General features: G+C 46.0%; 1 protein-coding gene across 1 annotated transcript in view; it reads left to right on the top strand.

Moving 5' to 3' along the window:
- The window catches only part of LOC116948589 (calcitonin gene-related peptide type 1 receptor-like), a 54,775-nt gene that overhangs the window by 21,062 nt on the left and 18,093 nt on the right, over window positions 1-15,620 (top strand). Inside the window, exons 3-5 of the mRNA XM_032965401.2 lie at window positions 386-548; window positions 4,789-4,899; window positions 13,367-13,479. Of these exons, the coding sequence (XP_032821292.2) occupies window positions 386-548; window positions 4,789-4,899; window positions 13,367-13,479 (387 nt within the window). The remainder of the gene's footprint in view (window positions 1-385; window positions 549-4,788; window positions 4,900-13,366; window positions 13,480-15,620) is intronic.

The raw sequence follows: 15,620 nt of genomic DNA, 5'->3' as shown, positions 1-15,620 counted from the left end.
AATTCAGCTCCTCGTAAATAACATGCGAATTAACTTAGAAAAGTCAATATTTTCTCATCTCACCCCACCTATATTTTTGTATACATTTCTCTTATCTCACCACATCTATATGTCTTTTAATTTCACGAGGTTTTTATACATTGATAAGGAGGGTGGGGGGAGGGTCTACAAATTATTTCTGGCCCCCAATGGGCTATTACCACCACTAGGAGAAGCCCTACAAGGCCCAGAGGCAACGGTGACATTTGCAGGTCAGCCATCCCCACGCCAACGACTAAAATTAAATATGCTGGGTCGAGCTCTGCCGCTTCGTCTTTCTCTTTCTGTGAGGAATAACCGCGTTCGTGATGCCTAGCTGAGCTGTGTAATTCCGTAACAACGACAGTCGATGGAGATTTTGGCGAGCGGCACGGCTGGAGAGGTCATAAAGACGCCGCCCTCACCGACGCCACGGCCCCCTGCCAAGCACCTCAACACGCAGCGGATTTCCAAGATGCAGTACGAGTGCAACAAGAGGATGCTGCTGGAGCCGCCCTACAGTGGCACGGGTCAGTCCCCCACTCACACGTGCCACCCGTATGTATGCACGTATATTGAACTTCTTTTGCAACGTACATTGCCAACCGCGCTAATCGGAGGTGCGGGGAAGGATAACAAAGTCAAAAGAAAATGCAGTTTTAGAAAAATATCTACATTTAAAAGTGGCTTCCGAATATCGGAAGGAAGAGCATTCCAGACGGCCGCAGAGGCACATCCGAAAGTTCGTGATGTAGTGACCGTCTTTGTTCGATGGCCAGCCGACTCTTATGGGCGGTGATGCGGCCCAGCGGTAGTGCATTAACCGATTGTTGCAAATCGTAACGGCAAGAATCCAGTGGCTGCCCTGATTATTCCTGCAGGGATAATAACCATAATCATTCTAACGCGCCGTCTGCTTCACTGTGGACGTTGAAAGATCCCCTCACGTCATTCAGAGAGAGTCCAGGTGTCTGGGTCCAAATATGGCACATTCGAAAATTACACTGCAAATTACTCAATTTGGATTACACTTAGCAATCATCGCCCCCGACCAGCAAAGTAAGGCTCCAGGTCCCTCTTGAAAATGGTACTATCTTGATTACTTGAGTTCTCACCTGGTTAATCAAAATGAAACTTGAACCAGCCACACCACAAACACACCACGGCTACCCAAGTAACACAGCCACACCACAGACACACAGCCAACCCAGCAAAGACGGCTACAGCGACCCGCGAGTTTGCATAGCTACATCTAGAAACACAGCTATCCCCATCAAACATAGCTAGCTACCGGGTAACACAGCTGGCCCTAGTAAACACCTTCCACCTGTCCTGATTTTGCAAGGATTGTTGTTTTGTTGATATTGATGCTGTGCTGGGAAATCTGCAAGTGACCCCGGGGCATTCAAAGTCTCAATGATTGTGAGTTGGGTAAATCAACTTGAACATTACAGAACGTTATTCCAGGAATTATTTTAGCACGCACATTCATCTCACCGTATTTGTCATTAAAAGCTTTTTAACTGAGTTATGATAATTAAGGCCACAATAATGTAGTGGTAGTGCTTAACACCAATAATCCCTTCTCTGCAATAATGCACCACTCAAGACATGAAGTTCTCCCCCCTTCGGACATATTCATCTGTCTATGATCGGTTCTGGTTTGTTTCGTACCTTATAGGAAGAAAGGAAACCCGTGATAGTGGCAGTTGGAGATGGGGAGAGGCACGGCAACGCAAGTCCAAACACAGCACACGAGGGACATTTAGTTTGTAAGCGGTGTCACGTACCTTCAACAAGGATAAAGTTCCAACCTGACTTGTCACTACACTCTGTCACCGAAAATCGGTTTCACTGCCAGATTAACCACCAGCTATGACGCATACACAACCTTTTAAACAAACAGCGCCGTCTTTATGCAGCGTAAATCAGCGCTCAGGAGCGATGCGAGCTGGCCTGCGGCAGAACGCCGTGGTGCCCAGGCCATAGCTTATATGGCCAAAGGCACTTTGGCACTACTCTTTAGCCCCATTATTACCCGGGCCCGTCTGGTACTACGGAGCCTTCATACGCAATCAAGAACGGCGGCACCGCTGTGGATTTAAAGCCACCAAACGCCCTGGTTTGACCGGGACAGTCCTCGTTTCCAGCGAAGTATTTGCGGCAGAGAAAAAAGAGAGATTTTGTCTGCTGTGGAAAAAAAAAACCGATCTGGCCTGGTGCTTGACTCGTAATGCGGGAAAAGGGTAGGGGCTACCCAATTAGTTGGCGGGGCTACCTGAGCAGTGGATGGGGTCAATGTCAGGACGAGGTCACTCGCTGTGTAGATGGGGCTAGCGGCTCGGTGGGCGTGGCACCCAGGATGACGCACATCGCAATGTTGGTGAAGCCACACCTCGTGGCGACAGCAATACAATCGTCAGCCATGATCGTTCCGCTGCTGGATAAGGGCCTCCTGAAACGGTCGTCTCTTACAGTCCCGCAATGTAGCAATCTACTTAGCACCCTACGCGAGCCGATTCAGCCGCTGTCTCTGCAGTGGACATTCTCTCGGGCGCGTTTCACGCAAATGGCTGCCATTTTGACGTTAGTTTGACCACCGGTCAATCATCCCTTCCTCACTGGACCCAAGCCCACTTAATTTTCTTCACGGTCAGGATATCAGATCAGTAGGATGTGAAGGAGGGGGATCGGACATCGGCGACAATAAACCCTGCTGAACAGCCAGAGACCACCGCCAACGGCCATCGTTTTTCTGGGCACGGGAGCTCGTCGCTCTCGCTTGTGGTTTATTTCTCGGAGCGTGGATGCGAGGGGAGTTGTTTGAGTCGCCTTTGGGGGGGCCTTACAGGCAATGCTCGAGCCCCTCAGGCCAGGGTTCTTGTTGCTCCAGGGTCTACAGTCTGCACTAAAAATACTGGAGGCACACTGACCGAGACAGAGGCGACGTGGAGCGCTTGTTACGTTGCAATAAATATGAATAGCAAAAAAAAATCACGCGACTATTGAACATAATCTGTGCCTCTATTGTTCGTGGCTGTGGGCTAAAACTAGCCGGGTAACTGGCTAAACGGGATTTTCCATGTAACAAATTAACATTTAATTGAAATGGTGAAAAGAAGAAGTTGGGAAGACATAATAGTGACACCGAAGAGGTGGGAGTAACAAATACAGAAAACCTTGGATTGCGAGCATAATTCTTTCCAGAAACGTGCTTGTAATCCAAAGTACTCGTATATCAGTTGTGATCACGTGACGCTCGGCAGACAAAGCGTATACGTACTACTCGTATTGCAAGACCTCGCTCGTTTATCAAATTAATATTTATTTTAAAAATTTGCTCGTCTTGCAAAACACTCGCAGACCAAGTTACTCGCAATCCAAGGTTTTACTGTACAGAAAACTGACCACGGTTCAATCTCTGTAACCTTTTTCAATTTGTGCTCCTATTAATTACATTATTTGACTGGAATATTCTTAAATCCTATAGAATAAAAAAAAACACTCGCAATATAGTATCTTGCCATTTTATTACATTCAAAAGGCAGATTACTTTGAATGCTCCGAGTACAGGAGGATTGTGAGCAGAGTATGTTAATGACATTTGTCTGTGTTCCCTTGGAGAGCAATGGGGATCCCTCTGCTCATTATTATAAGAATACGAATCAAATTATGTTTGGTAAATACCGCACTGTATTCAAGTTGTGCTTGTAAGACATCATAATTGCAATCAGAGGCTATTGTTATATCATGCTCATTGTGGCAAATTCTCAATCATTTTCCTTTCGTGGCCCAAGATGCATTTGTCGCATTTCAGAGCACCACAGCAACAGGTGTGCGTGCTTTTTACGCAGATGCCAATGGAATTCTTAAGCGAATGACGACTCGTTTTTTTGTTTTGTTACTGTGTCTCTATAAAGCGCGACCACTCTCCCGTGTGCACAGGGCCACCCACAGCGAAATGGGCTAAAATGGCTTGGGCCAACCACGTGACACGCGTTGGCATACCCGAATGCGGGCCGTGGGCAAGCGGCGTTGCTGTCGTGTGTGCAGGCGGTCCAACTGCGCCGGTGACCGCGGGTTTTAGGGGGCCCAGGCTCTGGGCTGCAAAGAACGGAGGTTGATATCGGGCGGGGAGGCCCCATTTAATTCCTTGTCACCAGGGCTCATGACAATCTCGCTAAACCTCCTCTGCTGCAGGCTATGGTAGTGTCCTCTTAATTGAGAACATTGAATGAAAAACAACACGAGCCAAAAACAAAAACGGAGCACTCAACGCGTGCCTTGACTGTGCGTCCATCGGCCATGCTCTGGGCATGCAGTTTCCTATGGAAAAATAAAAAGTAAAAGTTGCAGCCATGCAATTACTCGCTATTTTAACTACTGACGGAAAGGCCTCCACTGGAGCCAACTCTCAAGCATATTTGTTCTATGCTTCCACGCTGACCGGACGTGTTGGAAGAGGTGGGCATAGCAACACTTTACTCCCACCGCACCCGACCTGCCTATCGACTTGACTGTGGCGAGCCCATTCATACAGCTGGGTTGGAGAAACTTGCTACATTGTATCAACTGTTGCGCCGGAAGATGGAATCAAACCGGCAACATCTGGATTTCAAGTCCAGTGCGCAGCTAATCATTTCCCCCGCGGCAGCTCCGGTTTTCTTGGAAGCCACGCAATAACGCAACACCATGCCAACTGGCAATTGCATTGCGTTGGGGGAGTCATTCCATGTGGTAGCAGTGGAGTGTCTTTGCGTCTGCCCACAGGGAAACACTGCAATCGCACGTGGGATGGCTGGCTCTGCTGGGGAGACACCATGGCAGGGGATGTCGCCGTGCAGCACTGCCCCGACTACTTCCCCGACTTCGATCTGCAAGGTCCATTAGCGCGCGCACACACACGCTATCCCACTGGTGCCAACTCCTCGAAGCGTGAAAGTCTCCAAACGAACCTCACAAAGTGGTTAGATGTCACTCGACAGACCTTCCAGAGCCGTCATGAATGTCACGACACAATTTGTTGAGTGTTAAACATCGCAAACTAACAATTGCCAACTGATAAAGGATCCTCGGTGCACACGTGGGATCATTCTCAAATCTGCATAATGTCCTCGACCCAGAAATTCGCTAGATTTGTCACAAGATCAAGAGAAAATATTGCTAAGTTGGCAACACTGCTCCAACCCGGACCCTATTGGTCCAACCTATTCTCAGGGATTCAATGAATTATGACGATTCAGGGTCGCAAGTCACATCACTAATGGATACTTTTTGTCCGATATACCATCTCATTGATATTCTCATATTCTCATTTAATCTGTCTCATTCGTGTAGTTCTGTTTACTCCATTAGTCCAGACGTAGGATTAGCATAAATTCAATGTTAGCGCGAGTTCCATGCATAATCACAGCTAACATCAGTGGCGAGTGACATTTGAACTGGTCCATTCACCATCCCACATTGAACAGCATGGGAAAGTAAGGTCAAACAACCACCATTACTGACATTGCGTGGGGAGGCTTTCATACAGAAATGTTTTGAAAAATGGGCTGCACATTACACGTAACATAGCAGCATTAGTAGCGTCCTTTATTGTGACACACGATACATTGCCTGTTTTGCATGAGCGACTTGGTTTAAAACACTTTACATTTCACAAATTCTAGACAATATTGAGCCCGAAAATCGATTCAAAATGCACGAATCATCACAGCCCAGTGCACCCAGCCAGCCCCGGCTCCAGCCTCCTCTCAGATTGGGGTGGGGGGGGGCAGTAAAACTGCTGTGTGTGGGGGGGGGGGGGCACTACAACAGTCATTCACCGCTAAGGATTTTGTACTTGGATGGTGCCACAGGGGTGGTGTAGGGCCGACCCAGGACCCACCCAGGGCATACTCCAGAGACCCTCTAGCACCGGCCGTGCCCACCCGAGCCAAGTCCCAGCAGCTGGTGGTTTCGCACAGCCCTGTAAAAAGGGAAGCTGTAATTTTTTACGCAGCGCGGGACATGTTTTATTAATATAATTATTGCCCAACTCCATAAACTGAACGTTAGAACGAGGGTGGGAAAATCTTGCAGAGTTGAGTTATGATAGGGGATGAGTAAACAGGGTCCTCATAAATGCAGTTGGCGATATGGCTGCGAATGGGAGCAGGGATATGCGAGTTCAGGGGTCGACGTTTTAACGGCGCAGACTATTCTGTGAGAAGTCTCACCCCAAACAGCCGCCTTTCTGTCCGAGATTATGACCAAATCTCATTGATCTCCCCAATCGTGTTGAGGACGCGGTCCAACAGACTGGCTGTTTCATCCCATCCACTCTGTGGTCAACAACCACACTAATGGCCACAACACTCCTCTTTATGGTTATTTCCCCACAATGCTTTAACTTTGGAATTCACTCCCATCGTCTCTATTCCCACGTTCGTACAACTTTACTCAATTCAAGAAATGTATGAACACTTACCTATGACACCTTCAATAGTTTCAAACAACACACAAAAAAATGCATATTACGCACACTGCTTCTGTGCATATGCAAAGACCATCAGTATTTCCTGAACAAGTGCATTGTGGTCTTCTCGTCTTAGATCACCATCAAATGTGACCCACTGACAGGAGCAATGCAGTGATAGACAATCGTGGACTGGCTTCATCCTTATCAGGACTCATCAGCACAGTTTAGTCACCAATGCTCACAGCTGTAAAGTCTGTCTCTGAAAACATTTCGTGTGGAGTCCCCCACATCCACACCACGGGGCCCATTATCTTGGCTAATGCCAAAAAAAAACAATCAAATCTGTTAATGACGAGCGAAAAAAACCCAACCCCAAAACAGAACAACAGGGCAGGTCAGAAACCCATGCTTGAAACAACACACAAAGCCTTCCACAGTGCCGTCTCCTGCTGGCCGCTTGGGCACGACACACCTATGGGCCTGTGCTCAGCAATTGTGATTTAAAAACAACAACAACAACAACAAAAACACCCAAATTTCAAAAAGCTAAGAAAAGTTGAGCCCAGTTCATGCTTGCATGGGGTGACCATCAGGGCTTTCCAGGCATTGTGGGTGTGGGGGCTGCGAGGTGGCCACGCGATGGCCGTGTTGAGCACTTCCCACCTTGCACGCATGATGATTCCCCCCCCCCACCCTGCTTACTCGGATTGCCTCCCCCATGAAACCACTCGTGAATGGAAATGTTCAAACATCCCTTTCTTGGTGAAATAATTGACATTATTATAATGTACCACAGGTTAACATGTAATGGAGAGAAGTCGCATCTCTGTTAACATCGGGCGTGCTCTTGGTCATCCCCATAGTTACGATGCCCCCGCTCCCCCATCACCACAAATCAGATTGTCCACGCACGGTTGGAGTGGCGCAGCGGCTAAAGGTGTGTACAGTGAGGGAAAAAAAGTATTTGATCCCCTGCTGATTTTGTACGTTTGCCCACTGACAAAGAAATGATCAGTCTATAATTTTAATGGTAGGTTTATTTGAACAGTAAGAGACAGAATAACAACAACAAAAATCCAGAAAAACGCATGTCAAAAATGTTATAAATTGATTTGCATTTTAATGAGGGAAGTAAGTATTCGACCCCCTCTCAATCAGAAAGGTTTCTGGCTCCCAGGTGTCTTTTATACAGGTAACGAACTGGGATTAGGAGCACACTCTTAAAGGGAGTGCTCCTAATCTCAGCTTGTTACCTGTATAAAAGACATCTGTCCACAGAAAAAATCAATCAATCAGATTCCAAACTCTCCACCATGGCCAAGACCAAAGAGCTCTCCAAGGATGTCAGGGACACGATTGTAGACCTACACAAGGCTGGAATGGGCTACAAGACCATTTCCAAGCTGCTTGGTGAGAAGGTGACAACAGTTGATGCGATTATTCGCAAATGGAAGAAACACAAAAGAGCTGTCAATCTCCCTCGGCCTGGGGCTCCATGCAAGATCTCACCTTGTGGAGTTGCAATGATCATGAGAACGGTGAGGAATCATCCCAGAACTACACGGGAGGATCTTGTCAATGATCTCAAGGCAGCTGGGACCATTGTCACCAAGAAAACAATTGGTAACACACTACGCCGTGAAGGACTGAAATCCTGCAGCGCCCGCAAGGTCCCCCTGCTCAAGAAAGCACATATACATGCCCGTGTGACGCTTGTCAATTAACATCTGAATGATTCAGAGGACAACTGGGTGAAAGTGTTGTGGTCAGATGAGACCAAAATGGAGCTCTTTGGCATCAACTCAACTCGCCGTGTTTGGAGGAGGAGGAATGCTGCCTATGACCCCAAGTACACCATCCCCACCGTCAAACATGGAGGTGGAAACATTATACTTTGGGGGTGTTTTTCTGCTAAGGGGACAGGACAACTTCACCGCATCAAAGAGACGATGGACGGGGCCATGTACCGTCAAATCTTGGGTGAGAACCTCCTTCCCTCAGCCAGGGCATTGAAAATGGGTCGTGGATGGGTATTCCAGCATGACAATGACCCAAAACACACGGCCAAGGCAACAAAGGAGTGGCTCAAGAAGAAGCACATTAAGGTCCTGGAGTGGCCTAGCCAGTCTGCTGTCCCTGTCTGGGGGGGGGGGGGGGCGCTGTTCAACCCTAGCACATGGGCAAGAAGCCGTGCATGTGTGACGAGTGCGGCAAGACGTTTTCTCGCGCTCGGCCTACAAGTATATATATTTTATATTCCGCTTGTGTGTTAATCTGTGTATACCCCGGATATTTTAGAGATCGCAATTCTCCTGCTGTGTATCCTACTGCTGTCCCTCCCGGCCATATCTAGTGCCACACTCAACTCTACAAACAGCTACCCTCGTTACTTTGCGTCCATACTTGTTGCTCGATTTGCCACTACACCTGCTAATGAAACAGCTCATAGACACTTCTACACTCCATCATTGTATCCTTTTAAACCCTATCTTTGTCCCATTACTTCACCAGCACTCCTTCCAAACTTCATTCTGCTCTTAAAAATAACACCATCTGCGAGCTACTGCTATTCGTCCAAGGTTTGCCGCTCTTCATCCTTTCACAGAAAATACTTGTGCAAACTATTAATTCTACTTTTCTTATTTCTGGGTGGTATTGAGCTTCATCCTGGCCCAAATGAAAAGAAATCGTATAATTCTGTAGCTTTTCTGGCAGGAAAGGTGTTGGTGTTCTACATGTCAACATCAGAGGGCTTGTGATAAAATTAAGTCAACTAAAACTAGAAGTGGCAAATCTTGACCCGGACATTGTTTGCCTAACAGAAACATTTCTCACTCCTGCATCAATGACTTGCAGATTGCGATTGACAACTACAACCTTTTTCGGCTTGACCGAGGATCTAAAGGAGGTGGAATTGCCATCTATATTCGTAACACTATTGCATGTTCACTAGCTCACTCCTTGTTTAAAAAATGTTGCTTTGAAGGTCTGGCTCTCAAAATAACTCTCCCAAATAATCAACAGATATTGGTAGTGTGCTGCTATCGACCGCCTAGTGGTAAGGATATTGAAGCTGCATCTGCACTCAGACAGCTTTTTGGGGGCCTCCCTAAAGGTGAAATAGTTTTAGTGGGTGATCTAAATTGGAATTGGCTAAACCCGCCAGTTGTGGCCACAAATTTTTCAGAAGAATTTAATCTGTTTCAATTAATAAATGTCCCCACAAGACCCAAACTAAAAAATCCGGGACAGTCATCTCTGCTTGACGTCCTATTGACAAATGCCCCTCACAATTTCACACTGACTGGTGTTCTGGGTAATAACCTTAGTGATCACTCCTTCATTTTTTGGGTGAGATCATCAGCCAGACCCAAAGCCCCCCCTAAATTGGTTGAGAAGCACTCTATTAGACACTTCAGCACACAGGCATTAACTAATGATGTGCTTCACTCGGATATTGACAAGGTCTGTGATATCCCCAACCTGACTACGGCTTGGGAGACCTTCAGGTACACGTTTCTCCAAATTCTTAACAAACATGCTCCGTTGGTTAGTTTAAAACTAAAGGCAACCGCCCACCATGGTTTGATCCTTTGATTACAAAGCTCATGAAAACAAGGGACAAGGCTTGGGCATGTGCTCAGAAAAGTAATTTGGTCGATGACTGGCTAGAATACAGGATTTTAAGGAATAGATGCGTCAAAAAAATACGGCATGCAAAAAATGCCTACTTTTCCTCCACTCTCCTGGAATCACATGGAAATGCCAGGATTTTCTGGAAAACAATCAAATGTATCGAAAAGGCATCCAAAACAGACAATCTGCCCGTTGAGCTTAAAGGAAATGGGGAATATTTTTCAGATCCCAAAAACAATACTTGACAATTTTATCCTTCATTTTTTCTGAAGCTGGTAATCTTTTTGATAATGTATTGGGAGTCACCCCTGCTCATGCTAATTCCTACACCCCTGTCCAAACATTAAACGAATTTAGTTTCCAGCCAATCCACGAAAGTAAAGTTCTGAAACAACTGTCCTATCTCAAAGGGTCCTCCTCTACCAGAGCAGATAGTATTCCCGTCTTTGCTCTACTATCTGTTGGTCACCTAAAATACAAACCTATAGCCCATATTTTCAACCTGTCCATCAAAGAAGCATCAGTTCCTCTAGAATGGAAACATTCCTAAGTCCGTCCACTTCACAAAGAGGGCCCTAAAGATGATCCAAATAACTACCGACCTATCTCAATTTTGTCCCCGTTGATGAAAATATTTGAAAAATTATTGACCTACCAAATTAGCAGTTTCCTGTCCACCAACAATCTACTACATCTAAAACAATCTGGGTTCCGAAAAAAATACAGCACCTCATCTGCTGCATTAGACTCTCTGAATCACATTTACAGTAGCCTTGATAATAAGCAGTACTGTGCCTGTCTTTTTCTAGACCTGTCCAAAGCTTTTGATACAGTAGACCACAACACCCTGCTTAGTAAACTGAGTTTTTTTCCGAAAACGCAGTAAAATGGTTACAAAATTACCTCTTTTCTCGCACCCAAACTGTATTCACAGATGGTTGGAGGTCAAACAGTATTAAGATAACAAAAGGGGTTCCATAGGGTTCCATCGTCGGCCCCCTTTTGTTCTTTCTTAATGTCAATGACTTGGGCACTGACCTGGATCATTCCAGGGTAAATCTTTTTGCAGATGACACGATACTGATTACTGCTGGCCGCTCTCCGGATGACGTGATTGCTAAGCTACAGGGTGATTTCAACAAACTACAACATCGGCTAGTTGCTCTTAAACTAGTCCTGAATACCTCCAAAACCAAGGTGCTATGCTTCTCACCAGGACTAAAGCAGGAAGTTATTTTCCCCCAATTACATTCCTTAAATAATTATCAAATAGAGCAAGTCAAGATCTATAAGTATATTGGAGTTATCCTTGATTAAAAACTGAATTTTGAAGATCACATTGATTATATTGGTAAAAATACAAAAATTGGTTTTCTGTATCGACACAAGCACTGCTTCCCCCCAATGTTCCGTTTGGAATTGATAAAAGCTACCATACTGCCTCTACTTGACTACTGTAACATCGTGTATAAATCAACCCCAAGTACTGTAATGAAGATGCTTGATTCCATCTATCACTGCCCATATAGGACTCACCACTGTGATCTCTAGATTGAGTCAAACATACCATCTCTTAATGTTCGATGGCTTGTGCACCAGATCTTATTTATTCACGATGTACTTACAAAAAAATCCGCAGACTAACTGCTGGATCTCCTCTCTGTTTCAAAGAACAAATTTGACCTCAGGTCTTCGCTCATTTACCAGCTTCACATTCCCTATTGCCGTACAAAAACTGGAGGAAGGGCCTTTGCTTTTGATGCCCCCAGGGTCTGGAATGCTATTGCCAATAAACTGCAACTTGAATCGCTACCAATGAGATCTTCTCTCAAAACTGCTCTAGAGGAGTTGTACACCCCTAGCTGCCACTGCTAATCATTGGCGTAAAATAAAATAATTTGTTTCGCTCCGGATGACGCTGCAAAGTAGTATCTGTATATTGATTTAGCGTGCTGATCTTAAAGGTGCATTGAAAAATTTGATACTCCAACTGATGCTTCTGTTGTTGTGGAGTAACTCATGCAGCCAGCTATGGCTCTAGGATTTGGTGTTACATGTTATTTATGTAGTTTATTGTAAAAATTCGGTCACAGTCCCTGTGATCACTGTTACATTGCAATTATGGTATTTTTTGGTGATTTCGAAATCGTTTTTTGGTTTGGACATGTTTGTTTTGTTGTAGTACGGAGTTAGACTGATGGCCTTAATCTAAGTTTTATTGTGGTTGTTGTTGTTGTTGTTTGACTTGCATCCCACTGGGATTTTTTGCACACAGCGTTGGTGTACGGTGCTTTTTTCAGGAATATTTTGCTGCCTTTTTCCTGGATTTTCTGTTTGCACAGTCACATAGTCACTTTAAGATGTTTTTCTTGTTCGTGTTTTTTTTGTGGTTGCACCCGATTCAAGAGCCGAATGGCTCACAGGGCTATACCAAAATAAATAAACGAAACAATTTTAATGATCGTTAATAAGGCAGGGAATTGCTTCCCTTGCGCCTGTGGCAGCGTTCTCGATACACGACCTCCTGCTCCTGTCGAATGCTGAAAATGTCCTACGAGTGGGTATTTTGAATATTTAGATAGTCATATTTCATCACATTTCTGCACAGTAAGGCACTCTCTGTGTTGAGTGTCGTTTCTCCATTAAATAAGACACAGATGGCCTACTTGATCACACACACACGGGACCTTGCTGATGTGAGACTGCCAGAGTATGTAGGGTACGGAAGATAAAGAACATCACTCCTTTATTCTAATTTATATAATTCACAGCCCTTTGTTCAAATATACTTCTGGACAATTGACTCCCCATGCCGTGTCGGTCAATGGGGAAATCTGTCATCATACTTCACCAAACCGGTCAGTGAGGGCTTGTCAAGTGAGGGGGTGGGGCGGAGGATGTGCCACTGATGTCAGCCGTGGCCAGGAATCGCACTCGGGTTGATAGCGCCTGCATCACTGCTCTGTAGACCCCCCCCCCCCCCCCCCCCATTGCCGATAACCAAACCGTTTAATTCACAGACGTTTATCATCGCCCTGGCCCGGCGAATATAATTAATGCGAGCCACATGCGCAAACGTATTTTCACGAAGAATCAACACAATATAGACCGGCTTTCGAGCCTTCTGCCCACGCGCGTAAAGGTCGCGCCGCAGAACGCTCGGTACGTCCCAACGGGCGCGCGATCGCACGCATACAGATCCAGGGGGGGGCCCTGATTAACACCGGACTTGATTTTTTTTCTTCTTTGCAGAGAAAGTCACAAAGATTTGCAACACGGACGGACAATGGTTCCGCCACCCCGACAGCAACAGGACTTGGTCCAACTACACGCTGTGCAATGCATTCACCGCTGACAAGCTCAAGGTAACAGCACGGCTTGTCACGCGCAAGCCGAGTTTGCCCAAGCTCATAATTCTCTCACGACTGCCAATGGAGCGGTCTGCGAGAGGTGGAATTTATGCTGAAAAAAAATTGTGTATTTGGGAGCTCTAAATTTACGATGGTGCCACTGATTTGTTCGATGAGGCTGAACTCCCAACACATGTTAAGAATTAATTTTTAGGTAGGAGGTCCTAGATAACCTGAGAAAGGCGCCCCTTGCACAAGTGTGATTTCAATCGTTCGCTGCAAACACATGGGGAAACATTTCTAAAAGCATGGCACACTTGATGGTTTATCACACTTGCTGCATTGGAGGAGAGGGATTATTCAGCATCTCTTTGTTGAATTTAACAATTCAGGAAATATGTACATCGACGTCCAAGTAGAGATCAATGAGGGTTTCCAAGTATTTCCGAGTGTGGTTCTTTCCGGGGTCATTTTGGTTGATGCCAGAATTTTCCTCGGATGTGGAAATGTCACACGATTGTCACTCGCTCTGCCCACGAGCCCTCAAGCATTGGGGCACACTGGCTTTCATATGTTTACTATTCACACTGTCCATCTTTTAGTAACGGGGGGGGGTGGGGGGTGGTGGGAGCGGGAGGGCGGTGCACCATAACTCCTGTAAAGATGGTCCAGTGTCAACAAAGGTTTAGTGTGAAGTCGTGTTTCTATTAGAGACTTGAAAAGTGGCGAAATCTATCAGATGGCTTTGCTGGATTTGGAGACACAAGCCGGCGCTACAAATGACAATGTGCAAATGTGACTACGTGCTTTGGCCAGACATTGAAAAAGATTGAAATAATCAACGCGTGCAAGTGATCGTTCTTACTTTTTTTTCTGCTTTTCATTGTAATTTTCATCACCAGCCTATTTCGAAAAAAGAATAATTCGCCGGATTGAGACGGTGGCGTTAAACTGCGCCATCGAATTTGCCCCACCGCGCAGTCAAAGCTCGCAATGACGACGCCGAGGCGGCGCCCATTCCTTACGGGGGCCACAGCAGGAAGCTCCACACGGGGCCGGTGGGTCAGGCACGGGCAGTTTGTGTCAGCTGGGGTGTGGGGATGGGGGTCTCATCGCACAGACCCCCGGCTTCATTAGCGCCACGGGCCACGCAGTAGGTTTAACCGCATCACCCGAAGGAGAAGCCATTAAATTTTGACTTAGAACTTTCGTGACTGCAGGAATTCATATTCTTGGTTCTTTCGGCAAAGTCACGTAGATGGAAAATAAAAATAGAAGAAAATTAATTAACATTTTTTCTGCTTTTATTTTTTATTTAAATGTATTCTTCATTTTATTTTTTCATTTTCTATCTACGTGACTTTACCGAAAACCATTAATTTTACTCTGTCTACTCGACCCAGCCCGGGTGACCTTTTTTTTCCTGGGGTAAAACAACAGCTGTCATTCTACCGAAATTAAACAAAACAAAAAAAACAACAGCAAGCAACAAAAACTTGGAAGTGGATATTTTTTGTTGTGTCCAAATGCATTCTCGAGCTTGTGTCGTGCGCAACGAGGGATATTGCCACGGGCACTGAACCGCGTACACATCAACCCTCGCAGATAATTAGCAGATTAATTGTGCTCCGAGGCTCCTCGTGGCCGGTTATAAATGGCTCGGGCTGCCGTGTAACGCGATCCGAGGTTTGCCAGCGCAGCCAAGGGAAAACGTTCATCCTGGAAAACAAAACAATAGCGGAGGCCGACGGCCGCCCTTGCCGCCACTCGTCTCGCGCGTCACAAATGTGCGATGTCGCACACGCATTGGTAGACTTGTCAGAAACGTATCGGTGTACGTTATTAGTTTTGTTTTTCACGGGGGATCAAATCGTTTTACACGTCCTTGAAATGCAAAAAAAATCACGGATCATCGGGGGGGGGCGGCGGCGGGGGTGGGGTGGAAATGAGCAAATTCGTTCTTGTTTCACCGAGCAAATACATACACGTTACCTGAAAGATGCTTAGCAAGGGCTCATTAGCAACGCACAAGCCTTGACGGTAAGTTATGATTTACTTTGATTTACGCCGTATTTACCGCGCTGCTGCCCGTGTAACTGCCGCAGAATATTAAACGCAGGCGGCGCGTTTTGTGATGACTGTGGGATGATGCGGTG

The sequence above is a fragment of the Petromyzon marinus genome, chromosome 34 (assembly GCF_048934315.1).
Source record: "Petromyzon marinus isolate PM22_M1 ecotype Great Lakes invasive population chromosome 34, UKy_Petmar_22M1.pri1.0, whole genome shotgun sequence".
Classification (NCBI taxonomy): domain Eukaryota; kingdom Metazoa; phylum Chordata; class Hyperoartia; order Petromyzontiformes; family Petromyzontidae; genus Petromyzon; species Petromyzon marinus.
This window is presented reverse-complemented; position numbering and strand designations above follow the sequence as displayed.